This window comes from Cucurbita pepo, chromosome LG09 (assembly GCF_002806865.2).
Source record: "Cucurbita pepo subsp. pepo cultivar mu-cu-16 chromosome LG09, ASM280686v2, whole genome shotgun sequence".
NCBI lineage: Eukaryota > Viridiplantae > Streptophyta > Magnoliopsida > Cucurbitales > Cucurbitaceae > Cucurbita > Cucurbita pepo.
Genome location: NC_036646.1, coordinates 4,151,767 through 4,179,585, shown reverse-complemented (window position 1 = coordinate 4,179,585; position 27,819 = coordinate 4,151,767). Strand labels below are relative to the sequence as shown.

Genomic DNA, 27,819 nt, shown 5'->3' with positions numbered 1-27,819 from the left:
ACAACGGTAGCGCGGAGTCAGAAGGTTGCACGGTCTTTTTCTAATATGACATCTTTAACCTCGATAATTGTATATTGGGTATGGGCATAATTTATGGGCCGCAGAGCGCACTCTAGATCAGAAAGTTGCGTTGTATATTGGGCGTGGGTATAATTTACAGTCCACGTAGCATTGGAACTAGAGTGACATATCGATAAGGGATCCGTGGCGCAATGGTAGCGTGTCTGACTCCAGATGAGAAGGTTGCACGAACATGACATCTTTAACCTCGATAATTGTATATTGGGCATGGGCATAATTTACGGGCCGAGCGCACTCGAGATCAGAAAGTTGCGTTGTATATTGGGCGTGGGTATAATTTACAGTCCACGTAGCATTGGAACTAGAGTGACATATCGATAAGGGATCCGTGGCGCAATGGTAGCGTGTCTGACTCCAGATGAGAAGGTTGCACGAACATGACATCTTTAACCTCGATAATTGTATATTGGGCATGGGCATAATTTACGGGCCGAGCGCACTCGAGATCAGAAAGTTGCGTTGTATATTGGGCGTGGGTATAATTTACAGTCCACGTAGCATTGGAACTAGAGTGACATATCGATAAGGGATCCGTGGCGCAATGGTAGCACGCCTGACTCCAGTTGAGAAGGTTGCACGAACATGACATCTTTAACCTCGATAATTGTATATTGGGCATGGGCATAATTTACGGGCCCAGCGCACTCTAGATCAGAAAGTTGCGTTGTATACTGGGCTTGGGTATAATTTACATGCCACGTAGCATTGGAACTAGAGAGACATATCGATAAGGGATTTGTGGTGTAATGGTAGCACGTTTGACTTTAGATTAAAAGGTTGCGTGTTCGATTCACGTCGGTAACAAGTTCTTGTTTCCCACTTGTTTGATCATGGCATAGGGATCCGTGGCACAACGGTAGCGCGGAGTTAGAAGGTTGCACGGTCTTTTTCCATGACATCTTTAACCTCGATAATTATATATTGGGCTTGGGTATAATTTACAGGCCGCGTAGCATTGGAACTAGAGTGACATATCGATAAGGGATACACGGTATCCGTGTGGCAACGATAGTGCGTCTGACTCAGAAGGTTGCATGTTCGATCATGGCTTTGGTATCCGTGTGGCAACGATAGTGCGTCTGACTCCAGATCAGAAGGTTGCACGGTCTTTTTCTAACATGGCTTGTATATTGGGCATGGACATAATTTATGGTACTGACAAGGGATCCGTGGTACAATGTAGCGCACTCTAGATTAGAAAGTTGCGTTGTATATTGAGCTTGAGTATAATTTACTGGCCGCGTAACAATGGAACTTGAGTGACAATATCAATAAGGGATCTGTGGTGTAATGGTAGCGCGTCTGACTTTAGATTAGAAGGTTGCGTGTTCTATTCACGTTGGGTTCAAGTTCTTGTTTCCCTTTTTTTCGATCATGGCTTAGGGATCTGTGGGGGCAACGGTAGCGCGTCTACTGCCGAGTAGCACTGCAACTAGAGTGACATACTGACAAGGGATCCGTGGCACAATAGTAGCGCACTCTAGATTTGAGTTGTATATTGGGCTTGGGTATAATTTACAGGCCACGTAGCATTGAAACTAGAGTGACATATTTATAAGGGATTCGTGGCGCAAACGAATCTTCCGAAAAGTGGAAAGAAACTCTCTTTGTTACCTAAACAAAATGTTTTTCATTTTTAAAAAATAAAATTAGATTGCAAAATAAAAAATTGTTTTAAAGAAATATATATATTTCCAATCTCTAGAAATGTAAATTAAAAAATTCACAAAAATAGAAATGGGAGGCATGGCCAATATGGGAACGTGCCACACGCACGGAATAAAGTCTCGGGGAAATAACGAAAACTCTGTCAGTGTGAACTTGAGGCGAACATTTCTGCTTGGTGGATAGAGACTTGGATATTGAAGGAGGAGAGATCTTTCCGGCCAATGGCTTCCGCTTCTATCATCAATTCCTTGATTTCTCCTCTCTGCAACTCCGGCGCAAAATCGGAGGTCTTCTTTTTGAATTCTTCGCCGAATTCTAGATGCCAGACTCTAGGACGCATTCCGTCTCTGAAATCGAAGAAGAGCAATTTGTTTGGGACAGTCTCTTCCTCTTCTGTATCTGTTGTTTGCAAGGCGGTATCTGCTAAGCCGGAAACTGAGATTGACGGCCTCAACATCGCCAAAGATGTAACTCAGGTGAAAATGATGGTCAATGGACCTCCCTCTTTCTCTCTTTTTCCTTGACATTGACATGCTAGTTTCTTGATTGCTTGGCTAAATTAAATTTCATGCTTATGGAGTTAGCTTGGCTGACATCATACTGAAAACTCAACGTATTGAATTTTAGCAATCCAAAACTTTTTATACGTATTAATACGGCATAATGATTGTGGATATCGTTTCAGATTGGTACGATAACATCCACCATCTACGCTGATTTTGGTACCATTTCGATAATTTTACCAATTTTTTTTTCTAATTCAAATCAAATGAACTCGTTAAATTATATAAAATGGTTGTAGCGAACGTCGTGGGATTGCTGTTAAGCCAATAGTAAACATTGCAAATATGCTAAGTGATAAACCAACTTGGTCAGTGTTTTTTTTACACCCTGGTTTTTTGGGAACATGAAACAGTCGGACTTCAGCAACCTAGTAAATCGTGTTTGGAATGTTTAGGAACAACTGTGGTTCAAGATTTAAGATAGTAAATAAAAGGAATCTGGTCAATTGGTTATCTCATATTATTTGAAACATTGAACTTCACCCTACAGATCTTTGTATGAGATATTTCTTTCGTTGTGATGCAGCTGATAGGTAAGACACCCATGGTCTACCTGAACAATATCGTGAAGGGATCTGTAGCAAACATTGCTGCTAAGCTTGAAATAATGGAACCATGTTGTAGTGTTAAGGACAGGTGAGAAAAAAAGCAGGAGGAGGTCAAGTGTTCAACTATTATATGGCAAACTGTATTTGTACAATTATCCTGGTTATGCCAGTGGCAATATCCTTTGGCCAACTATTGAGGAGAATGATTACTATGGGTGTACATCCAACCCCGACCAACCCAACCCGAATTATAGGGAGTGGGTTGGGTTGGGTTGGGTTGGGTTATTTTTCCTGAACCTGAATTGACTCGGTTCAGTTTCGGGTTCATAGGATAAAAACCTCGGGTTGGTCTGAACCGAACAAAAATTATAAAATTAATTAAGAAGTTTAGCGTATTCATATATATATGAATGGATTATCTCATGAAGTGTTCTTTTATGATCATGCGAGTTGTACTATCTATACTTATCAGAGAATTGGTGCATCTTCTCACCATTTGTACTCAAATTGTCTTCAGGATAGGTTATAGTATGATATCTGATGCTGAGAAGAAAGGACTTATTTCACCAGGAAAGGTAATACATTAGAGACGTAAATTTCATGCTTCTAGAAAATTACGTTTCATTACATTTCGTATTTGTTTAAAAATGAATTGTTGAATAAATTATATATTTGTTGCCGTTTCTTCACATGCATTTGTAGTTTTTGACCTGTTTTCAGACTGCATTTTACACCATAATAGTAACTGAAACTATATCTACAATATCCTCCAGCATCTTGTCTTAGCATAGGGATTGAATTGTTTGAATGTCCCCTCGCGGTGCCATGTAAACTTAAGAATATTTATCTTCTCATGGTTATTTGATAAATAGCAACTGCCTTGCTCATTTGAGATACTTGTAACAAAGAGAACTTGTACAGTAACATATCAAAGATGCTGATGAGTGATGGTATCTTCTTTATATAATTGCCTACCTCCCGTGATGGTTATCTTGAACTTCTTCTTTCTCCTTTTCCTTTTCTTTTTTTATCGGATTTGAAGCATTTATGTACTTGTATTATCAAGAAAGCATGGATTGGACTTAGGAGTATACCAAATTTTCAGATGGGATCTCCTAGTTGTTACCTTCCCCGATAGTAATCTTGCGCCAGCATGTTTCAGAAATTGAAACATTTACCTAAATATTTCCAATTTCTGGTTGATGTAAGTACAGAAATATTCTGTCTGGTCAGAATATTTAATAACATAATTCTGTTGCTTATTTTCAGAGTATTTTGGTTGAGCCTACCAGTGGAAACACAGGAATTGGTCTTGCGTTTATTGCTGCTTCAAAGGGATACAAACTAATATTGACAATGCCATCATCAATGAGTATGGAGAGGAGAGTTCTTTTAAAAGCATTTGGAGCCGAACTAGTATTAACTGATGCAGCTAAAGGCATGAAGGGAGCAGTTCAGAAAGCTGAAGAAATTCTAAAAAAGACACCTAATTCTTACATGCTTCAACAATTTGACAATTCCGCTAACCCTAAGGTATGAAGTCAAAAGTCTCACGTGAAAGACGTTGTTCTACCTGATTATTTAAACTGAAGACAAGCACTCCGTTGACTCACTGTGGACCAAACAAAGATATTAGTAGTAAACTAGTTATGGGGCCATAATTTAATTCTTCTATGCTTACTATGAAGCATGGACACTCAAGTTTGGTTAACTTGCCTATGCACACACATTGGACAGTTTGATTCCCGAACAATTATTGTACACTTAGCTAGCATAATAGGTACATGTTGAACACTTTTTGACACAATCACATACATGTAAATTATTTGTTTAGCATAATAAATGTGAAAGGTGTAATTGTTCAAATAATTGTTGAACACTAGAGCTGAGGCGTTTGAATATTTATTTATTTAGTTGTTAAAAATGGACACAAAAATAAATATTGGAGGAAAAATATAAATTTTATGAGTAAAAATTATTATAATAGTTTTTTTTGAACGCATGAATGCATAGCATTACAAAACATAATTTTTGCACTTTCTATTCTTCTTTTGTTTCTACATATGCTAATCAGATTTTGAAATTGATCTTCTGAGTTGCCAAATCATATTTGCACACGGAAATTTATGCAGTCCAATTGAAGTGGCAAATGAAATATTTCCAGAAAGAACAATTATTTTGCATTAGAATTACACAGCTAATAAATGATCCATTCAAGCTATCGTTAACTGTTTCAACCTTCGGAACACTCTACATTTTGATGCAGTAATATAATTAGAGACATGAATGATGTGGTTTGAAGGCCAGACATTGCATTACCAGAGAAAATATGAGTAAAATAGAGAACAGTGCAATAGCTTTTCAACAAACATAAGGCTAGGATTTGGTTGTCACGAATGATATGGTTTGCTGCTTGTGCAAAAGACAGCTTTAAGTGAAACATGAACTTGAGTTTGCAGGTACACTTCGAGACAACTGGACCCGAGATATGGGAAGACACAAGTGGCAAGGTGGATATTTTTGTTGCGGGAATTGGAACGGGTGGAACAATTTCTGGTGTTGGCCGGTTCTTGAAACAGAAAAATCCAAAAATTAAGGTAACATTGTTTTTTAGACATTTAGCTACTTCTAAATAGCATTACATTTATTTCATTAAATTTTTTTGTTGAACAGTAAGCTGTCAGATAGATCTTCCCAAATGTTCTTGAAGGAAAATTAGCCTATATAACCTTTTTTATGTTCTTCTCTCAAAGGCTCATCTTCTCATTTTAATGTTCTTTTACTTGTTCCTAGCTATTGAAGTTTAACAGCTCTTCTTTGGTTCATTCAACAGGTTATTGGTATTGAACCTACAGAAAGTAACATACTTTCTGGAGGAAAGCCTGGTAAGTCAACCATTTAAATTTTACTGATTATTAGTTATGAATTTTTTATTTTTATAGCACTAAATTTAAGTGTCCATTACTTTAATATGGAAACGCAGGTCCTCATAAAATTCAGGGAATTGGAGCTGGTTTTGTACCAAAGAATTTGGACGAAGGTGTAGTTGATGAAATCATAGAGGTCCGTCTCCTGCTCATTTTTTCTCGATCAAGCATTTTTCTCTTCATTCAAATCTCTATTTGAGAATTGAAATGTTCTATGAAGCAATATTTAGTTTTACATTGTCAGCCATGCACGACCTTGCATAAGGTTAATCTAAGTGGAGAATTGATGCTCCCTAGTGTCATACTTTTCAAACCATGCAGTGTCATGACTTACACTCAGATCATGACCAACCTTAAGGAAAACTCCATCTTAGTCTTTTGATTAGAGTAGGGGTCTCGAGAGAGCGTACAGCCCCGCCATAGTCGCGAGCTCCATTATATGTTTTTCTTTCTTAGTGGCTTTGTCGGACGTTAGGTGAGGTTTTTTTTCTTCCTTTACTGAAGTTAACTTATGCGAAACTAAGCTTCATTTTGCCATACACGTAACTTGTACGTGTACTTCCCTTGTGACTAGCTGACTTGCCTCTACTCTAGGCTAAGGTCCTTCAAATGCAACTTTGCATCTCTTTTCATCATCTTGGTTCACAACAACACGGCTCGCACTCTTCTACATTGATTCGAAACTTCACCAAGATGTGTATAGACCCTTCATTGGGTCAAAATAGTCTTAAAACGCTCAACCAGAGCTTACCAAGTGATTTAAGCACTTGCCAAGATTGATTGAGCCATTACAACCAGGACATAACTATGTAAACTGGGGCTTATCAAGCTGATATAATGCTTATCGGGACATGACAATTAAATATCATGCTAATTGAGAACTCTGAAGCCCCACGTGCTTCACGATGCCATTCTGAGTCTCGAGATATCATTGGCCTTCGCAGTAGCTTGGGCACACTGACTTAGAATCGATCTATGTGTCAACCTTATGTTCAGGACCTCTCAAATATCCATCCATCTGGGCATTATCAAGACACAAGTCCACTCATGTCCAAACCAAATCATTTTTGCATATTGTGCTAGAGCTCTAACTGTATATTTCAACCTCCAACTCAAAGAACAAAATGCAAGTCGACACACCCACGCCACCTGACACAATCAAAGGCAGATGCCCAAGGCACTTGTCTTCCAACACTCGCCCACACTGTCTTTCAACACTCGCCCACACTGACACACACGTGTGTCATGTGGTAGCTCACGTCGGCCCTGAGACCCAAAAGAGGTGGTGAGCCAACACCATGCCTTCTCTTATAGTATCTAAGACATATTTGATCTGATACCTTATCTAAGACATATTTGATTTGATACCTTGTGAGGAGTTATACACCAACGTGGAACGTCTGTCTGGCTTACTCCTTAGCCAACCTAAAGCTTATCCATAACACCTAACTACATTGTCATGTTTATTCTGGCTTATACCTTAGCTTGACAATTTTTCCCACTCTTCTCGGTGGTTTAGATCATGCACCATTGTACTCAATTGCATCATGACACTTCATGTGGCCTAATGAGCGCTACTTGTGTGTCACCTTTTATCCGTTCGGATTAGTGATAGTCACAATCTACTTTGTTCATAGTATGTTTGTGACATTCTCCCCTACGTAAACTTGTCATCATCATTGATGACTTTCTTGAGGGCACAATTCACATAGTGGACTGTGACACTCTCCCCACTTCATCTCGGCATCGCCCCAATGACGATCCAAACTTTAGGTTGACTCCTCACTGGCTCGCTGAAATTAATCATGCTTCTGAATGAATAAGACAACTACATAATACCTAGGAGTTATCCCACCTTCAGACTTACTTGCGCCCAATTTTTAAGACTTGGCCTGAGACTCACAATGTAGGCAAGGTAAACAACCACACACTATCTGCGAGCTATTCCACCAACAAACCTACTTCCGTCCAGTTCTTAGGACTTGACCGACGAGGCTCGGTGTGTAGGCTCCATAAAGATTCTGACGTCTCATGGTCATTACTTAAACTTCTGATGCCTCTTGGACAACTTACTTTCTATCGCATTTTGGTCATCTTGTGGACACTTGCCCCGACAAAACTTTGACAGTTCCCTTGGCCAATACACATACTCTTTGAATGACACATATTGGTCCACCCCTTGAGTGAGGCTCACAAACCTACCACGAATTTACCTCTTTATGGCACCAACTCATGCGGTAGCGAAGTCTGAAAGCTCTTTGACAAAACCCTCTCAATTGTTGGCACTTTCCTACTGCCAGCTCTCAACTTGGCCACCTCTTGTGATAAACGCTGCAATGATGCTTCACTCTTGCTTGCTGCCGCTTCTCTTTTCTTGTCTTTTATATCTAGTCGAGTGCTCCTTCATGAGCAAACCCTGGTCTCGAAAACTTCTTGTGAAGTCACCCACTTATGCACATGGAAATGACTTAATGGATGCACGTGCTCACTTCTCTTGGAGCACTTTCATAGGGCAAATAACCAATTCTCTTGAGTTACTTCCCTCTCTTTATGCTCTCTTTTAGCCATGATGGTCTACTTTTAGAACTTCATCAATACCCACTTGGCACTTGACCTATGCATGTCATGTCACGGTAACTGTCGACTTCTCTGCTTGCAATTATTGCCATTATCCCTATGGTGGTAATGACTCTTTGGAAAGCAACCTACCTGGTACACCCTTGATTCTCTTGCCCACATACAAATCTCCAAGCTCCTGGCAAATGAGTTTTGTTTTTACATTTTGAGGGATAAAAATCCGTTAAATGACGTGTCAACAGACGACACTACTGAGTTTGAAGTACCCTGCCTAAATCGGCACTCTTGACACACTTTAGGAGTTTCAATTAACCCTTTGGTTCTTTCTCTAACGGTCACGGTCGTACTATTTCAGACTTATGAAGCGATTGTGTGGTACTTATTCTCACATTCAAGTAAGTCAACTGATAAGAATCACGGTGTTCCAAATGTTTCAACTGGACCTATTACACGATCCAAGGCCAAGAAGATTCAACAAACATTCATTCTTCATCTACAAAATTGGATCGGCTCGGTTTAACCATCATTTCTATAATTAGAAGCTGATACAATTGACGAAGGACAATTGAATATTTGCACGGTTGAAGTTGGAAAACTTTAAAATGTCAACAATAGGGTTTGAACGTACACGGGTGAAGCCAATAGATTTCAAGTTTGTCTCCTTGGCCACTCAAACATATCAACGTTTGTTGGAAGACTTTATTATTTTTTTCGTTTTCATTTTGTAATGGTCAAATGGTCAAATTGACTTCGTCTTTTGTGGAGATTAAAGGGGATCGAGATTGAATCCTGGCCACAAACGTCTTTTGTTGGGAGACTATAAATATCCACAATATGTTATGTAAAAATGTAAAAATCAGATGGGTGGATGAATGAAATTGAGATCTCGAATTGAAACGTTTTTCTTAGAAACCCGAACATCAATTTTGTTATTTCTAAGTTTCAAGCAATTCTTGTGGTAGAATTGCATCCGAGCCATTTAATCAAGTCTTGATCAAGTTCGATTGTGGAGTGACTCAATTTAGAACAAGGTTCCAAATCTTGTTTCTAGATCTTCGATCGTAAGAGGTAATCTAATTCTAGCCTTATCTCTTGGTTGATCCAAATTTCTTATAAGAAAGTGTTAATTACTTTGGGTTCTTCAAGGGTTCTTGCTTCAACAAAAGCTTTTGATTATTGGGCTGAGGATTAGGGTTGCTTTATCAATTTGGTATCAGAGCTAGGTTACATCTTTGTGGCCGACTCTAGAATTGATTTTATCTTTCATTTCTGCTATTGTTTATCTTTTCTTTAAATATGTCCATTGTTTATCTTTTCTTTAAATATGTCCATTTATTTTCTTACTGTCATTTCCGCCATTATTCATCAGCTTTTCACTTTGTTCTCATTTCCTTCCTATAAAGATCACATTTAGATCTTGAAAAAAAAAAATTATCATATTTGTTCCTACGAGTGTGTCCTTATCATTTATTTTACATCATTTGCATGTTTATTTGAGGATCTAAATCTGATACCAAATTGATAAGGCAACCTTAATCCCCTCCGCCCAACGATCCAAGCTTTTGTTGAAGCAAACCTTGAATCAAAGTAATTAACACCTCCTTATACGAAATTTGGATCAACCAAAGATAAGGCTAGAATTAGATTACCTCTTACGATCGAAAATCTAAAAGCAAGATTTGGAACCTTGTTCTAAATTGAGTCACTCCACAATCGAACTTGATCAAGGCATGATTAAATTGCAATTCTACCACAAGAATTGCTTGAAACTTAGAAATGACAAAATTGATGCTCAGGTTTCTAAGGAAAACATCTCAATTCGAGATCTCAATTTCATTCATCCAACTATCTGATTTTTACATAACATATTGTGGTTATTTAAAATCTCCCGACAAAAGACGTTTGTGGTCGGGATTCAATCCCGATCCCCTTTAATCTCCACAAAAGATGGAGTCAATTTGACCATTTGACCATTACAAAATGAAAACGAAAAAAATAATAGTCTTCCAACAAACGTTGATATGTTTGAGTGGCTAAGGAGACAAACTTGAAATCTATTGGGCTTTACCTGTGTACGTTCAAACCCTGTTGTTGACATTTTAAAGTTTTTCAACTTCAACCGTGCAACTATTCAATTGTCCTTCGTCAATCGTATCAGCTTCTAATTCTAGAAATGATGGTTGAACCGAGCCGATCCATTTTTGTAGATGAAGAATGAATGTTCGTTGAATCTTCTTGACCTTGGATCGTGTAATAGGTCCATTTGGAGCACCGTGATTCTTATCATCAACCAATTAAAATTTGGATTGCTAGTAGCAGAAATAATGTATAATTTAACATATGCCTCATTCTTGGAAATAGTTTTAGAAAACGGGGTCAGAGAAAGTGTTGGAAAACGTTTTGAAAGCAATTTGAGAAAACAAATGTTATAAGCAAGCAAGCAATAAGGGACAACAACATTGATATCATGTAACCTGGATAGGGGGATACAACTAGTTGTCAAATTTTCCTACCTGTGTTATAAGTTATAAATGTAATTGTTGTCCCTTATTGCTTGTTAACTTATAATATTTGCTTTCAAAACCTTCTCTGACCTCGTTTTCTAAAGCCATTTTTCAAGAACGGAGCATAGGCTAAACCATCGGTCGTTTGTGCCACTGACGACCCAAGTAATTGGCCGTCTTATTCGTGGGCGAGAATAAGTGCCGCATTGTTTCCATGTGGTTTCCAAAGAATGTGATTGTGACACCCAACCCCCACAAACAGACATGCATGTACACACTTGCATACTTTTCCACTGAAATTGTTCCTCAAGGCAACACTATGCAGTGGAAACTAGTTGGCTGGGATAAAACATATCACGTACTCTTAAGTCGTACTTAGGTTTTCCTCTTATAAGTCTGACTATTTGTGATCGACGCAGATATCCAGTGAAGAAGCTATTGAGACGGCGAAACAATTGGCGCTGCAGGAAGGCTTACTGGTTAATACCTTGTTTTTAATTTGGCTATTCTTTTTTACCACTGAAATTCCATTTCTATCAAAAAGTTTTCAATCTAAAGCAGTATATCAAAACAAAAGAGAAGTGCTATATTCAGCTAGCTTAACTTAAAGAAGTGGGGTTGCTTTTTTAGCCTCGTTCAATATCTTCTGAAGTATTCATATATCTCCTGACATTACCTCATTGACTTGATATCAGGTGGGCATTTCGTCTGGAGCAGCAGCAGCTGCTGCATTGAAAGTGGGAAAAAGATCTGAGAATGCTGGAAAGCTTATTGCGGTACGCACCTTATTTATTCATTTTCTTAAAATAAACTTGAATGGTTTTCCCCCCTCTCATGCTCAGTTACGAAATATTTTTATGGGAGGAAAAATAAGCCGGATGCTTAATTTTGAAATTGGTTGGACAAGAGAGAAAATATCACGCATTTTCTTCTCTTTTGCAGTCAAATTAAGGAAGATGTAGGAAAATTCCTTTTTTATTTAGTATGCCTCGTGAACTTCTCTTAGCATCTTTTAGGAGCCAAAAAGGGTTCGGTAGTATGCAATGCTGGGAAAAGTTTTTGCATAAGTGTAACGGTCCAAGCCCATGTATTGTCCTCTTTGGACTTTCCCGTTCGGGCTTTCCCTCAAGATTTTTAAAATGCTTCTTCTAGGGAGAGGTTTTCACACCCTTATAAAGAATGTTTCGTTCTCCTCCCCAACTGATGTGGGATCTCACAATCTACCTCCCTTCAGTGCTCTGGGTCCTCGTTGCACTCGTTCCCTTCCCCAATCCACCCCCCTTTGGGGCCCAACATCCTTGCTGGCACATTGCTTCATGTCAACCCCCTGTTTGGGGCTTAGCCTCCTTGCTGGCACATCGCCCGGTGTCTGGCTCTGATACCATTTGTAACGGCCCAAACTCACCACTAGCAGATATTGTCCTCTTTGGATCTTCTCTTTCGGGCTTCCCCTCAAGGTTTTTAAAACACGTTTGCAAGGGAGAGGTTTTCACACCCTTATGAAGAATGTTTCGTTCTCCTCCCCAACCGATGTGAGAAGTAGCACCTATTGATGATAGGAAGAAGCCTTTAGAAATATGACCAGTGGGATAAACCGCGCAAGTATCTCAGCCATTGTCTTGCTAATATCGGGGATAAATATAAGATACTGCCCTCTAGTTAAAACCGTTTCAAATCCAGCGCCTATGGTTTGAAAATGATCGTTTTTCACAGTGTAGTTTGTTCATGCTTCCATTATTCTCGTCATCCTTGATGAATGACACCCAAATGAATGGCACGTCACTCTCCTTTTTACAAAAACATACCTTGTAATTTGATTTACAGCAAACTCAGTTTTATGCATCATTTCCTTGCTACTTCTTTTTTCCTCAGTTTCAGATGCTTAATTCTCTGCCATCGACTTACTCTAACGCGACGTTTTCAGGTTGTATTCCCTAGCTTTGGTGAACGATATCTATCCTCGGTCCTTTTCCAATCAATCCGAGAAGAATGTGAAAACATGCAACCTGAGCCATGAAGTACCTTTCTTTTGAGGAATCTATTGACAAGAAGGCTTTAGTTAGTTGTCATTATTTTTTATAATACAACACCTTGGTACTCCTCCATTATCACTACGGTTCTATATGCTTCGATTGGAACTCAGGTATGCATAAACGGATGCAAACACCTTCTAGTTTCCCTTTCTTTTTTTTCTTTTTCCCTTCCAATTGTCCATTTCTTTGTCATTGGTTCCCCATGGAATCGTCTGAGGTTTCAGTATGAAAGGTGAAAGCCTGAATATTTTATGGCTTTACCATAGTTCCAACTTGCAGATAAATAAATTAGACAATGATGGTGTTCCTATTTCCTTTCCAGGCAGCTCAGTAACCGTCTTTTTTATATAAATAATCTCAGTTGGGTGTGTTGGGAGTGGTAGGTGATAGATGCATAATTGCATGGCACTGTCTATTGACCAACCCAAAGAGTTTTGCCTATGTTTTTCTTTTCTTTGGGAGCTTTATGCTTTTAGAAAAAGATTCTCTTAGGCATATAAACTGATGTTCGGACACATTCCACTAAGAAACCCACCAAGGAGTCGTCTCATTGGTCGATGACTTTGGGATGGTTCAAAGCCAAACTTCTCTTATAATAAGAGAATGTTGGTAGGTTTGGTTCACCCGACCTTCCTAGAGACAAAAGGGAGAAGGGAGAAGGGTGTGAAGATGGCCTTGTTATCCACACCTCTGGTTGGATGAATGGAAGATTGACTCGGATTTTCATGAGCGTTGGTAGGTCTTGGAGTACCTATCAAAGGCTCCCGTGCATACCTCAGGGTGATCATCATCATTTGCACCTCTGTAGAATGTGTAATCCACCTGTTGTATTACTAGTCATAGTATGGATATTGAGAGAAATTTCGTTGACCTCCACCAGAGAATGAATCCTCCAAAAATGGAATGAGTTCGTAATGACTACCATAATCAATCCACTCATCACTTATTGCTATTTTTTCTTGGTGGGAGTAAACAGTTCTTCTTGGCATTTTTTACTATTGATGAATAGGTGGTATCGTGTTCTTCAAGAAATTCAAGCAATGACCCTCTCGAACTTAAGAAATCAGATATTCAAATCTCCTAGCCTAAGAAAACTTAGTAAGTCTATAGTCGAAAACAGAAGAATCCATATTCAAATCAAACAAAGACTTCGTAACTTTGCAAGCTTTACACATTCCAAACGTGAACCAAACATTCTTGTAACATTCTAAGAATCGACAACGAGACGATTAGTGGGGTGGGCACTGTAGCATAATCATATAAGAATTGTATAATAGCAAAAGGAGATGATAGAAATAGCATAGGCAACACTTGCCTAATACTAGCCTTTTTAGGCTTTTGATTGAATGTAAAGCACATGGAAGCTACTTAACTAAACCAACTTCTTTTTTTTTTTTTTTTTTTTTTTTTTTTTAATAATGGAAAGGGCAGGCTTTTTAGGCATGACAAAAAGCCACTATTACTGTGGCCACGAACCTTCCAACTTTTCAGCATGCAAAGCCAATGCAAGAAAAAGAAAGCTTTGAGTTTAGGTTTAACCATGAAAGAAATGAAACACATCTTTTAAAATTATTTTTTCGACAAATATTATATTTTAATCTCATTCGGTCGTGTAAACGGGACTTTGAAGAGGGAATTCATGAAATATAACGTGTGAAATGAAACGCAACGTGTCGAACTATATATAAAAAATGTTATTGAATTTTAAAATTATTCACAAAATTAATTTGAATATTTTATTTGACAATCTACCATTGATTTACATAATTAATTTTATTTGGATGATAATATTAAATTTCAAATCATAGAGGGTTTTAAATAAATAACGAGCGGATAAAACTATTAGTAGAGATCTCTATTTTTATTTTAATTCATATTTTCACAAATTCTCCATTTATTTTAGGGGAATTTCTCGAAAATTTTCAATTTTTAATATAATTTTTATTTTAAAATGTAAAATATTATAATAAATCCAATAATATTTTATAAGAAAAATAAATTATAATATTTAATCTAATTCTCTAAAAATTCAAATTTTAATAGGAAAATGTAATTCTCATCCCCAATCTCGTGTTAGATGAACACGATTCTCCACAATGGTATGATATTGTCCACTTTGAGGATAACCTCTCATGAGTTTGCGCTCCTAAAATGCCTCAGACCAATGGAGATAGTATTCATTGATTATAAACATCCTTCAAATAGAGAACGAAGACTAAATTACACGTTAAATTATTATTATAATTGTTATTATTTTGTGAAATGGGATCCATACGTTGCTGAATATTAATGATGGTGGAAATATCTGTTTGAAATAAAAAAAAAATTTGTGGAAATATCTTCCAAAACTTTCAATATCGAAAACCATATAAGTTTGTAAAGTCAACATATAGAGTTGCCTTCCCACCCTATTATCAATCCATTTTCTTTTTTAATTTACAATTTAAATCTCCAACAACTTAATAATTATATATATATAGGTCAACCCACGATGCATCTTCATCTCCAGGACTTCGAAAAGCATTCTTGTCGTATTATTTACAACGACTCTCGGCAACGGATATCTCGGCTCTCGCTGGAATGCCTTTAATAGTTTCATTTTGAGCGAAAAACACCTGAGGGGAGTTCTAATGGTGTTATGACCCTAATTCGGAAACCCCGAATTCGGGAACCTTTCCGCAATAGCCAAGAATCCATTTGATGAAAGATTCTGGCTTTCGTGCTTTGGTGGGTCTCTGATAGGAAAAGCTCAGATCTGAAAATGTCGTTCAGAACCTTACCTCACGAAATATCTGGGTCAATTTCAGCAAAGAAATCTATGAACAAAACAAATTGAGGACGAGGAGTTTCCAAAATGATATATATATATATATATATATATATATGAAACACGAATGGTATATTTGAAATGGATTTTGAATGAGTGTTAATATATTATTGATATATCAATGATATTACCGTATCTTCAACTTATATAATATTTTAATTAAAATAGTTATCAAGATCATAAACCGAACCGTTATAAGTTGATGATAGAAACAAATTAATTAATTTATATGAAATAACACACAATTATTTGATTTATTTTTATTTAGTTTTATTATTTATTCTCTAACCTTCTTTAAAATAATTCAAAATTATTTGGAAGATAATTTTTAACTATATATTGAAATTGTATCCTAAATTTTAGTTAAATGTTTGAAAATAAATAAATCAACATAAATAAAAAAAATAAAAAATTAAATAAATTTTACGAACAATTCAAAAAAATTATGGTCGGGTTGGATTTAAAAATATCTCAACCTGACCAAACACAACCCATAAATACTCTTAGCTTCGACGATTTAAAAATAAAAAATAGTTACCGAATCTATACGAAAATAAAGCTAAAATAGTTATCAAATAAGACCTAAACGATTCAACTTCTCGATATAATTGTCGGTTGATTTTTTTCTCAATAATTGAATCTATTTGTGGACTTTTCTACGGTTGAACTTCAATTTTGTTACGCTTTCATAATTGAGTGAGATATTTTTCATTGATATATATATATATATATATATATAAGTTTAAACCAAGTGGATTGATAAGCGCCAACAATGTTGGATTTTGCCAAGCTAGGGATCTTTCTAATATCTTAAAAAATGCTGAATTTTGCAAAGCTAGAGGTCCTTCTAGTATACTTGCAAACTTTCACGCAAGAAGCTAACTTAACAAATTAATTCCAACCAAGAGGTGGTTAGAAAATGAATAGTTCATAGCTCGAACTTCGAATCTATGATGGTCACTCTTAGATCACAAGACGACTCACTCCAGAATTAGTTTGATTATGATTAATCCAATGAATCGATTTTAACATCGAACATAGAGCAAGGTTTGAAAGAAACATAACACCAAAAGGTTTCAAACACAAGATTTTTTTGTATTCAACCATGATTTCAAACTTGAATATTACGTGCCATAGAGGTAATTCAAACCTAATGTAATTCAACTACCAACTACAAACTAATAATAAAAGCTATTAAATACAAATTGAAAAAAATAAGAAATGATATAATAGTCTCAAATGTTAGTTCAACTATCAAACACAAAAAGTCTTCAAATCACTTTCCAGTGTCGAGTGATATTTATCGTCACTCCATTGTTTTCTTGATTTGATACTTCAATATTCTTCGCATTACTTCTTGTGATTGCTCCTTCGGTACACGCAAATGATCCGTTGTTGGATTCGTATCACGGAATTTATTGGTTTTTTGTTTTGAAAATCATACGCTTAATCTTAGAGTTCTTATGATTGAGCTATCGAAAACGAAATTGCATTCAGTATAGGTAATAACTTTCAATTATTTTAAGCTTTTCTTTATTATCCTATCCTCAAGATCGCTCTCATTCAGATATAGTTTTCAGTTCCCCTCATCATTTGGGTGTCACATACGAATCTATTTTAGAGATTAAATTACTCGGAATATATTTTTTCAATTAAGAAAAAATAATTTAAAATTCTTTTAAATTTATTTGTTTTGTCTTCACATTTTAAAATATACTTTTTATAGTTAACCAAACTTCAATTTTTTTTTATATTTTTTAATAGACAATTTTTTTTTTCAAGAACGTTTATCATCTTTAAAACGTGAGCAGCTTTAAAAATATTTTGAAAAGTACATTAAAAAGAATTTCCAAATAATCATACTTTTTAAAAATGACAAAAAATAAAAATAAAAAATAACGGAAAAAACTATCAAAAAAAAAAAGAAAAATAAATTAAGAAAATCCCAAAGCTTCCGTTTGCAAAATTTTCTAATAAATAAATTATTTAATCCAAAATATAATTTTTGGATTGAATTAAATTATGCGTTGGATCTTAAGACTTTTAAGTTATATATTTTTAATTTTCTATTAACTAAATATTTTTATTTGTTTAATATTTTAAAAATTCACGGATAAATAATTGAAAAAACAATACTTTAAAAGTTTTAATAAATATTAAATATGTTTAGAAATTAAAAAAAAAAAATTGAAATTGAAATATTTATTTTACATTTTTATAAACAAAAAAAAATTATTATGTATACTTAGTTGTTGGTCATTAATTTTAAATTAATTAATTAATTGATATTTAGATGTTTGCTTTTAATTACTCATAAAAATCGGATGACAAGATAATTTTTTTTTATTTGTTTTGAAATAAAAAATAAATAAAAATACTTATATATAATATTATATATATATATATATATAATATTATATAATAAAAATATTATAATTAATATTATAATATTATATATATAAAAGGACAACCGGCAAGTGGAGATTGCCGCGCCAAAAAATAATTATATATAATTAAAAAATATGACACATATATTTATATTTATTATTATTATTATTATTATTATATTAAAAACTGAAATTTTGAGAAAGTGTTTCCCTTCGTCATATATATATTATATTATATTTAAAAATATTTAAAAGAATTCAAAACTCTGTTTTTGTTACATATATATTTATTCTTATTATATTACTATAATAAAAAAAACGAAATTGTGAAAAATGTTTCCGTTAATAATACATTATTATTATTATAATAATAATTATTGTTATTATTATAATAACATTATTATTATTATTATTATTAGTATATACGTTATTATTATTTTTTAAATTAATTTTTAATTCTACACTATCATTCCCTATTTAAATTTATTTAAATTCATTTACATATCTCTGTTTATTTTTATTTATTTTATATTGAGAGATATTTTTATTGTATTGTGCTCAAATTTATAAATCTACTCTACTACTGATCGTGTGTGATATTTACAAAATTCTAACATTTATAATGATTTGATACTGAGCCATAAAAAGGATTGAGTTTGCTCTTCAACTCGTAAAATAGTAGTGCAGCATTTGAGCTCTGCTGCTACGTGAAAAGAGTAAATAAAGTTTTTATTTAAATTTTCAAGTATAGTTTGGGTGGTGGAGTAGGTCAAATTTGACTCTTATATTTTATTACTCATCCATATTTAATTTTGAAATTATTGGAGTTTGTTGCAATAATTTATTATTTGGAATATAATTAATTTTTTTACGTACTTAATTTGTTAATATTATTTAAATAATAATTTTAAAACTCTATTCACCCTCGCTCGGTTTCTCATAGTGTTCAAACATATATAAAATTAAAAAAAAAATTTAAAAAAAAAGTGATATATAGAATAAAAAATTCAAATTACCCAATGATTTATGTTGGGTTGAATTTTTGTAAGACGGAAAATTCAGTTCAATTTGCAGGTAGACATTTTTTTTACTGGATCAACCCAACCAACCCGACAAACATAAAAAATAGGGTCTAAACCAATCCAACTCTACCTACCCTTTAAAAAAATTAAGAATATTTAACGGTTATAACCGATATTAGTGATGCATTATTACGATTTTATAAGATTTTAGTTACTAATGTAATATATATTATTATAAATGTAATTTTTTAAAATAATTGAAAAAAATAGTGTAACGGGTTAGATTATGAACTCTATTCAATTTGCTCGATGGGAAAGTGGGTCCCACTTTCTCACACCTCTCACGTTCCTAATTTTATATCTAAATTTCTTCAGTTTCCCACTCTGCTTCTTTCCATTTCCCATCCCTATTTATATATTCCCCTCTTCACTTCCTAATTTCAATGCCCGATTATTCCAGATTCCCTCGCCTCTTTCCGCCATGGATTCCAAGGAATTCGACCTCTCTTCCGCCTCCTCTTCTCCCTTCTCCGACAGGTAATTCATTGATTAACCTCCGTCGCCGATCTCTGTTCATCTCTGTTCATCTATTTCCTCCGCCGTCGTGTTTTCTTGCAGATGGTGGTCCAATAACACAGTAGCGGTCGTCACCGGCGCCAATAAGGGCATCGGATTTGCCCTAGTTAGAAGATTAGCGCAAATGGAACTCACCGTCATATTAACCACTAGAAATGAAGGAAGAGGACTCAAGGCCGTTGAATCGCTGCGGAACGAAGGCCTCAACGTTCTGTTCCGCCGCCTCGATGTCTCCGATCCTGCCTCCATTAACGCCTTCGCCGCCTGGTTCGTCGCCAATTTTCCCGCCCTCGATATTCTTGTAAGTCACTAATTATGAGTACAATATCATATGAATTGAATCTATTAAAATATCACCATCAATAGGTTGTTGTATGAGCTATATTTATTTTAAGAAAATGGTTAAGATATTCAAATATTTTAAGAAAAGATTAGGAATCATGACTGTCCATAATTGGTATGATATGCTCGGTTATAAGCATAAACTCTTATGGTTTTGCTTTTGCGTTACTCAAAGGTCTCGTACCAATGTATATATTTTTTACTTGTAAACCCAGGATCATTCCCTAAATTAGCTAATGTGGGACTCCCTCTCAACAATCCTCCCCTCGAACAGTACACTATAGAGCCTCCCTTGAGGCTTATAGAACCCTCGAATAGCCTCTGCTTAATCGAGGTTCGACTCCTTCTGTAGAGTCCTCGAATAATATATACCATTTGTTCAACACTTGAGTCACTTTTGACTCTACTTTTGAGGCTCACAACTTCTTTGTTCGACATTTAAGGATTCTATTGACATGACTCTAATACCATGTTAAAAATCACGACTCTCCACAATGATATGATATTGTTCATTTTGAGCATAAGCTCTCGTGCTTTTGCTGGTTATGCTTTGGGCTTCCCAAAAAGCAGTTAACATGAGACTCCCTCCCAACAATCCTCCCTTGAGGTCAATGGATCCCTCGAACAACCTCCCTTTAATCGAGGCTCGACTCCTTCTTTGGAATCCTTGAATAAAGTAAACCATTTGTTCGACACTGGAGGATTCTATTGACAGATTAAGTTAAGGGCATGATTCTGATACTATATTAGGAATCGATTCTCTAATGATATGATACTGTCCACTTTGAGTATAAGCTCTCATGGCTTTGCTTTGGGCTCTCCGAAAAGGCTCGATGTATTCTTTACCTATAAATTCATGATCATACCCTAAATTTCTAACGTGTAACGAATTAAATATAAGAAAAAGGTTGAAAAAGACAGTCCTCCATTCCTCCCATGTTCCCATTGTGTCGTAGAGTCTCTTTCTTTATTTATTTCCACTTGAACTGCCAGTGTCACCATTGGTAACGACAAAGGTAATTAATAAGTCAACCAGTTTGACCATTCCAACTTGGAAAAGTCTTAATAAATTAATTGATAATGATTTTTACCCTGCCAGGTTAACAACGCTGCCGTATCCTTCAACGACATTGACCACAACTCCGTGGAAAACGCAGAAACAGTAATAAAAACTAACTTTTACGGCGCCAAATTGCTCACCCAGGCTCTGCTACCTCTTTTCCGCTCTTCTTCTTCTTCTCGAAGCCGAATCCTCAATATCACCTCGAGGCTCGGCACCATCGATGTAAGGCAAAAGAAACTTTCTTTGGTCTGTTTTGTTGTGGATTGTTGGGAGGGAGTCTACGTTGGCTAATTTAGGAAATAATTATGAGTTTATAAGTAAGGAGTACATCTCTATTGTTATGAGGTCTTCTCGGGAAGCCCAAAGCAAAGCTATGAGAGCTTATGCTCAAGTGGACAATATCATATTATTGTGGAGAGTCGTGATTCCTAATATGGTATCAGAGTTATGCCTTTAACTTAGTCATGTCAATAGAATCCTCAAGTGTCGAACAAAGGGTGTACTTTGCTCGAGAACTCCAGAGAAGGAGTTGAGCTTCGATTAAGGAGAGGCTGTTCGAGGGCTCCATTGGCCTCGGGAGAGGATTGTTGGGAGGGAGTTTTTGGAAGCCCAAAGCAAAGCGAGCAAAGTCATGAGAGCTTATGCTCAAAATGGACAATATCATATCATCGTGAAGAGTCGTGACTTTTAACATGGTATCAGAGTCGTGATTTTTAACATGCTTAACTTAGTTATGAGTCTTGAACGTGTAGTAAAAAGTAACTGAAGTGTTGAATAAATGGTGCACTTTGTTCGAGGACTCCAGAGAAAGAGTCGAACTTCAATTAAGGGGAGGTTGTTCGAGAGCTCCATAGGGTTCAGAAGAGGTTCTATAGTATACTTTGTTCGAAGGGAGGATTATTGGAAGGAGTGGACAATATAATTTCATTGTGATTTATAATTAATAAATGAAAATTTTCAGAAAGTGAAGAACGAGAAAGTGAAGGAGATTTTGCAGAGCGAAGATCTGGCGGAGGAGGACATCGACGGCGTGGTGGATGCTTTTCTGCAGGACGTGAAGAGAGGGACGTGGAAGAAGAAAGGGTGGCCGGCGCTGTGGACGGACTATGCGGTGTCCAAGCTGGCGCTGAACGCTTACACGAGAGTCTTGGCCAAGCGGAGTAGGAGTGTGAGTGTGAACAGCTTTTGCCCAGGCTTTACACAGACCTCAATGACGGGTGGGAAAGGGACACATACTGCCGATGCCGCCGCCGTTGTCGGAGCGAGGCTGGCGTTGCTGCCGCCTCATCGGTTGCCAACTGGGCAGTTCTTCTCTTGGGGGCCTAATTATGATGTCCCCAGAAAGTCCAAATTATAGCTCAAATTGCTCGTTTTATTTATTCCTCCTTTGGAGTTTGTTTTGTTTTGTTTTGATTTTGGTCTAATATTTTGTTTGGGCCAACAAAAAGAAAAGAAAAGAAAAAAAAAGTAATATGAGTAATTTTGAAATAAATAAAATTATTATCATCATCCTATTTTTTTTATTAAAAAAGAGTAGGATAAAAATCAAACTTCCTAAATTTTGCAGGATGGTTCATGATTCGATCATGGATGGATGTCCAAGGTGTCCAAAAAAATAAAGACGACTTCTGGGCCGATTCTCGATAAGCGTGTTCAAGCGAGCAACAAATATTAGATAGGTATTTCACTCGTACTCTTCTAAAGCTCTACTTCAACTTAAGAAATTAGATAGATTGATGGCGTAATCGATGGCCATGCGCTTTACATGATAAACCCAAGTACGGTTTAATGGATGAACAATCTTGAACTTACTGAAGGTACGTACTATTAGCCAACTGTACCTACTACAATTGAACTAAATCATATTAACATATATTCCAAACAAAACATCTTAAATCTCACCTTAGAGATGCCACCTAGCATTTTCTTAGTATATTGTTTTCTCTCCTTTTATATAACTTGATAAATGGAGTGTTGGGAGAAGAGAGGAGCAGCACGTCAGATAATTAAAGAGTTGATTATGAATTTATAGGTAAAGAATACATCTCCATTGAAACGAGGTCTTAGTTTAACTTCCATCCATATAGTATATAACATGACTTAAATTTTAGGTGTATAAATTTATTTAACAATCAATCTTAATACTTATCATCAAATAAATGATTTAATAAAATTATAAAAATTCACTCATACATAGGTAGTACAATAATCAAAATGGAAAATTAAGTATACACATTATATTTCAAAAATAAAATATAATTACTCCCAACATAAAATACATCTATTTCAATTTATTTTTATTTTTTCTCACCCACTTTATAAATTATTTGTAAAAATTAAAGATAATAAAAAAATTATAAAAAAAAAGAACAAAAAAAAAAAAAGTAAGAAAAGGAAAACCACAAGCAAAACACAAAAAGAAAGGACAAGAAATATAAATAGACAAAAGAAGACAGGGAAGTAATATTAAGCACAAATAATCAAACAAAAACAAAAAAGAGAATAATACTAAAAAAACAACAAAATAAAAAAAAAATTGGAGGAAAAATAAAGTCAAGCCTGAAAAAAGAAGGAAAATTACGAAAGGGGGAAAAAGTTATGTCAGAGGAACACGATTCTCCACAATGGTACAATATTGTCCACTTTGAACATAAGCTCTCATGACTTTACTTTGAATTTCCCAAAAGACCTCACACCAACGAAGAGAGGATTCTTTGATTATAAATCCATGATCATTCCCTAAATTAGTCGACGCCCCCAAAAGGTCTCACACCAATGGAAAGAGTATTCTTTGATTATAAACCCATATCATTTCCTAAATTAGTCGACATGGAACTTTCATCATCCAACAAGTTAAAGAAATAAATAAATGGACGAGATATACCAATGACAATTAATTTGAGTTTCTGTACGGCACACTCCGAGATCCTGAATGCAGCAATCCATCAGATGGCTATAAAAATTCACGAAGGGTTAGAACAAAGTCATTCCACATTGTTATTCATTCAAATCGTATACAATGGGTCAGAATATCCTGTCGTTCAAGTCAGGGATGAGCTTCAGCTAGCGCCCATATTCCCTGGGAAAGTTCATAATCGAGGTCAATGAATTGAAATTACAAAAAATATAAACGATAATTGGGGTTGCAATAGGCATAGCCAGTGTGAAGGATCCTATTAAAATGAGCAAAATGAAGCCATACAAACTCTCATTAAACTTGATTCCTGATATTGAAGGAAGCTTTTAATTTATTAGCTAGGTGTGGAAGCGTATTCAAACTTTCTTGTATTGATGAATCCACGCATGACTCCAATTCATACACGCTGTTAGTTTTCTGTTGAAGCTTAGCTGCTTCGAACTTGTCCTGGCACACCATTAGTGACCTGTTTAATCTTTCCTGCATTCACCATACAAAAATACATCATTTCATTAATTAGACAGCATTAGATCATATTTGATGGTATATTAACATGGTCATGAAACACTGCCTCTAAAATGTCCTTGGTAGTCACATTCATAGCACGCACCGATACCATATTGACATTAGAAATGTCTGTTTAACCTATATTGTCAAAGCCCGCAAGGACCCACCTCGAACAGGGTAGCGAATCCCTGTTTAAATGGGGATTGGGAGCTTGCCATTAGCATTAGAGACAGGGATGGAGATTACATTCACCATCTTCGTCTCCAACACCAACCCCATCCCGCCCGGCCTCACTTTATAAAAAGTGAGGCGGGGCGGTTGAAGACTATTTTTCCTTATGAACTTATAGGATGTTTTACCTAAAAATTATATTAGAAAATATTATTCATTAAAGGAAAATTTTGAACATGGAAGAATTGTAACTGATCCATGCAAAAATAAACGAAAATTGGGCAGAGATAGGGATTCGTTTTGAACATTTCTAACTGACATGCAATTCCCATATGAGTAACTGCATTATTCATTCAATGTGAATTCAAACTTCAGTTCGCGACTAAATAATGCTGAAATATATAGCTGATCTCTGCAAACGATGATAAGAAACTGTCTATTTCTCCAATTGAATGGCTTTTAAATGGTGTTATATGCGCAGGATGAGGTCTTGAAAGAAAATCATGGTCATCCTCACAAGGACAAAACCATAACATTCCGAGTGATGTGGTGAATTCCATTTCAAAACCAGAACAAAGCTGGTTGGAGTTTGGTTTGAAGCATTTCGAGCCATATGTTTATGTTAATTAAGAGTTAAGATCAACACATGAAGTTAAATGACTCGAGAAATCAAATAACAGGTAGTTTGAAAGGGAAATCATTCTAATGAGGGAGAACATGGAGAGGAGAAAGAGAAAAATAAGAACCAAGATGATGGATAATAACACGTACTTGAAACTTGGCCATCTCATTCTCAACATGTTGCTGCGCTTTGACAACTGGAACACTACAATTCTCAACGCAATTACTAATCTCTTCCTGCTTTCTTCTCCTATCGAAGCACTCATAGGCACATTTGAAATACGCTTGCTGCAGTCAAGATCAAGAATCACGAAAACAATCAACAGTCATCAAGTAAAAGAAATCACAAATGATGAAAATGAAGATCCAGAAGAAAAGGAAATCATCAATAAATGCATTGATGGAGAAAAACAGTAAACAACAAACAGAAACCGGACTTCGAAGATCAAAAACCACGAAGAGGCAAACCTGAAGAGTAAAATTGACGTGGTCTTGAATAGGACCGAGTTGAGCCTGCGCAGCCATGTTAACTTCGTTCAACTTTTGCCTCATTCTCTCAGAAACCACCTGTTCTTCCATGGCTGCTATGTGATTCATCTTCCTTCCAAGCTCCAGAAAACGCTCGCAACAGAGAAGATCCGCTAGGGTTTAGGGTTTTTTGCTTTCATCTGAGTTCTCATAAAGCATAGCCTTTTATACTTTGGGCCCGGCCCATATGAACCCGGCCCACACTTTTCCCCCTTACCCTTTCATCTTTCTTTCGCGCTAAATACATAACGTTCTTACGGCGGAAAAGAAAGAACGAAGCAGCGAACGCCAATGGACTATTCGAAAGAGGCGATATGTAGAGACGTTCCGAATCTTCTCTCCTCTTTCGTTGACTCGTTCGTCGACTTCTCCGTCAGCGGCGGTCTCTTCTTACCGCCGGCCATTCCTGCTCCGGATTCCGCTTCTCAAACCGCGCCTTCCCTTCGTAACCATAAGCCCGAGCCGTCATCGTCTTCGCAGCTTCATACATGGTTACCCTCTCCGGAGCGGCTAATTGCGGTGGGAGACCTTCATGGCGACCTTTCAAAGTCGAAGGAAGCACTGAGACTTGCTGGATTGATCGATGGCTCTGGAAAGTGGATTGGAGGATCCACCACCATGGTTCAGATCGGTGATGTGCTCGACCGCGGCGGTGATGAGCTTAAGATCCTGTATTTTCTTGAGAAACTTAAGCGAGAAGCAGCCAAGGATGGTGGTATGATCATCTCTATGAATGGAAACCACGAAATCATGAACGTCGAGGGTGATTTTAGGTACGTGACTAGGGAAGGGTTGGAGGAATTTAGGGTTTGGGGGGACTGGTTTTCCATTGGGAATAAGATGAAGGCTCTTTGCGTTGGTTTAGAAATTCCCAAAGATCCATTTCAAGGAATTCCTACGGCATTCCGTGGTGTTAAGGAAGAGTTTCATTCCGGATTTCGTGCTAGAATTGCCGCTTTGCACCCCAACGGTCCCATTTCAGGCCGATTCCTGTCGCAAAATACGACCGTACTTGTCGTCGGAGAGTCGGTGTTCGTTCACGGTGGGCTTCTGCCGGGACACGTGGAATATGGGTTGGAACGGATTAACGAAGAGGTGAGAGATTGGATTAAAGGGTTGTCAGGCAAATTCGCACCGGACTATTGTCGTCGGAGCAATGCCGTTGTTTGGCTGAGGAAATTTTCCGATGAATCGGCGACGAAATGCGATTGTTCATTGTTAAGGCATGTGCTCGATACGATCCCGGGGGCAAAGAGAATGATAATGGGTCACACAATTCAGACGGCGGGGATCAATGGCGTCTGTAATAACCAAGCTATTCGAATTGATGTTGGCATGTCAAAGGGCTGCACCAATGGCTTTCCCGAAGTTTTGGAGTTTAATGGGAACTCTCCCCCGCGTATATTGACATCAAATCCGCATTTGAAAAAGCCTATGAACTCTCTGAATATTGATAGCAAGGAGGGGCTTGGGCAGTTGCTTCATGAACAAGGACCTAAACAAGTGGAGGTTAAGGCTTAGGAACATGAGACTGCACCTGTCCATCAAACAATAAAAACTTCACAGATAATTGGTTTCGAGTCTGTTCTCTATCCGACATGAACTGATTCGAGTTCATTTGTGTAAGTTAGATTATTCAATGGGCTCTGCAGTCTTCACATTGATAAGTTATTGATCATTCATTGGTAAATATGATTAAATTGTGATATGTTGTTGTAGACTTCTAATGAGGCCTTTGGATTCGATTATTGGCTCGCCATTGTGTACTGTAACATTTCCTTGTCGCTGACATTAAGGAGTAGCATATGAATGTTATTTTTGAAATTATATATCAATATTGAGTATCCTGTTTAGAAGAAGATTAAAAATGTTATATAGTTTTGCTATTCTTGACTCTCTGGACTTTTGTTTGAGATCTTCTGCGCAAATGTGTACCGTGACATTGGCGAGCTCTTCT

The 27,819-nt window shown here is 36.4% G+C and overlaps 4 protein-coding genes across 5 annotated transcripts; 3 read left to right on the top strand and 1 right to left on the bottom strand.

Annotated features, from left to right (window-relative positions):
• The first annotated feature begins 1,871 nt into the window (after nucleotides 1–1,871).
• LOC111802667 (cysteine synthase-like) lies at nucleotides 1,872–13,216 on the top strand. Of its 2 annotated transcripts, none has more exons than XM_023687112.1 (10): nucleotides 1,872–2,225; nucleotides 2,839–2,948; nucleotides 3,378–3,435; nucleotides 4,130–4,393; nucleotides 5,320–5,457; nucleotides 5,694–5,745; nucleotides 5,844–5,923; nucleotides 11,288–11,347; nucleotides 11,564–11,644; nucleotides 12,793–13,216. In XM_023687112.1, exons 1-10 carry the CDS (start codon nucleotides 1,971–1,973, stop codon nucleotides 12,883–12,885), a joined length of 1,191 nt encoding a protein of 396 aa, XP_023542880.1. In that variant the 5' UTR covers nucleotides 1,872–1,970; the 3' UTR covers nucleotides 12,886–13,216. The 2 variants fall into 2 exon arrangements, with proteins under 2 accessions (XP_023542880.1, XP_023542881.1); XM_023687113.1 differs by having other exon boundaries at nucleotides 12,741–13,216.
• A 6,335-nt stretch (nucleotides 13,217–19,551) lies between these two features.
• LOC111802198 ((+)-neomenthol dehydrogenase-like) lies at nucleotides 19,552–22,552 on the top strand. Its single transcript, XM_023686469.1, has 4 exons — nucleotides 19,552–19,674; nucleotides 19,756–20,014; nucleotides 21,155–21,340; nucleotides 22,080–22,552. Exons 1-4 carry the CDS (start codon nucleotides 19,619–19,621, stop codon nucleotides 22,473–22,475), a joined length of 897 nt encoding a protein of 298 aa, XP_023542237.1. The 5' UTR covers nucleotides 19,552–19,618; the 3' UTR covers nucleotides 22,476–22,552.
• A 1,539-nt stretch (nucleotides 22,553–24,091) lies between these two features.
• On the bottom strand, nucleotides 24,092–26,024 carry LOC111801699 (protein FAM136A-like). Its single transcript, XM_023685804.1, has 3 exons — nucleotides 25,803–26,024; nucleotides 25,485–25,622; nucleotides 24,092–24,515 (listed from the first exon to the last, which is right to left on the bottom strand). Exons 1-3 carry the CDS (start codon nucleotides 25,929–25,931, stop codon nucleotides 24,330–24,332), a joined length of 453 nt encoding a protein of 150 aa, XP_023541572.1. The 5' UTR covers nucleotides 25,932–26,024; the 3' UTR covers nucleotides 24,092–24,329.
• Nucleotides 26,025–26,113: 89 nt separating this feature from the next.
• Nucleotides 26,114–27,689, top strand: LOC111801698 (shewanella-like protein phosphatase 2). The gene has a single exon (XM_023685802.1). It carries the CDS (start codon nucleotides 26,154–26,156, stop codon nucleotides 27,381–27,383), a length of 1,230 nt encoding a protein of 409 aa, XP_023541570.1. The 5' UTR covers nucleotides 26,114–26,153; the 3' UTR covers nucleotides 27,384–27,689.
• The last annotated feature ends 130 nt before the right edge of the window (nucleotides 27,690–27,819 follow it).

Coding starts and splice junctions, on each gene's coding strand:
- LOC111801698 (XM_023685802.1), top strand. CDS start 26,154: ATGGACTATTCGAAAGAGGCGATATGTAGAGACGTTCCGAATCTTCTC.
- LOC111801699 (XM_023685804.1), bottom strand. CDS start 25,931: ATGAATCACATAGCAGCCATGGAAGAACAGGTGGTTTCTGAGAGAATG. Junction 25,623..25,802: donor ACGTCAATTTTACTCTTCAG/GTTTGCCTCTTC, acceptor TCTTGACTGCAG/CAAGCGTATTTCAAATGTGC. Junction 24,516..25,484: donor ATGAGATGGCCAAGTTTCAA/GTACGTGTTATT, acceptor TGGTGAATGCAG/GAAAGATTAAACAGGTCACT.
- LOC111802198 (XM_023686469.1), top strand. CDS start 19,619: ATGGATTCCAAGGAATTCGACCTCTCTTCCGCCTCCTCTTCTCCCTTC. Junction 20,015..21,154: donor TTCCCGCCCTCGATATTCTT/GTAAGTCACTAA, acceptor TTACCCTGCCAG/GTTAACAACGCTGCCGTATC. Junction 21,341..22,079: donor CGAGGCTCGGCACCATCGAT/GTAAGGCAAAAG, acceptor GAAAATTTTCAG/AAAGTGAAGAACGAGAAAGT.
- LOC111802667 (XM_023687112.1), top strand. CDS start 1,971: ATGGCTTCCGCTTCTATCATCAATTCCTTGATTTCTCCTCTCTGCAAC. Junction 2,949..3,377: donor TGTTGTAGTGTTAAGGACAG/GTGAGAAAAAAA, acceptor AATTGTCTTCAG/GATAGGTTATAGTATGATAT. Junction 5,746..5,843: donor ACTTTCTGGAGGAAAGCCTG/GTAAGTCAACCA, acceptor ATGGAAACGCAG/GTCCTCATAAAATTCAGGGA.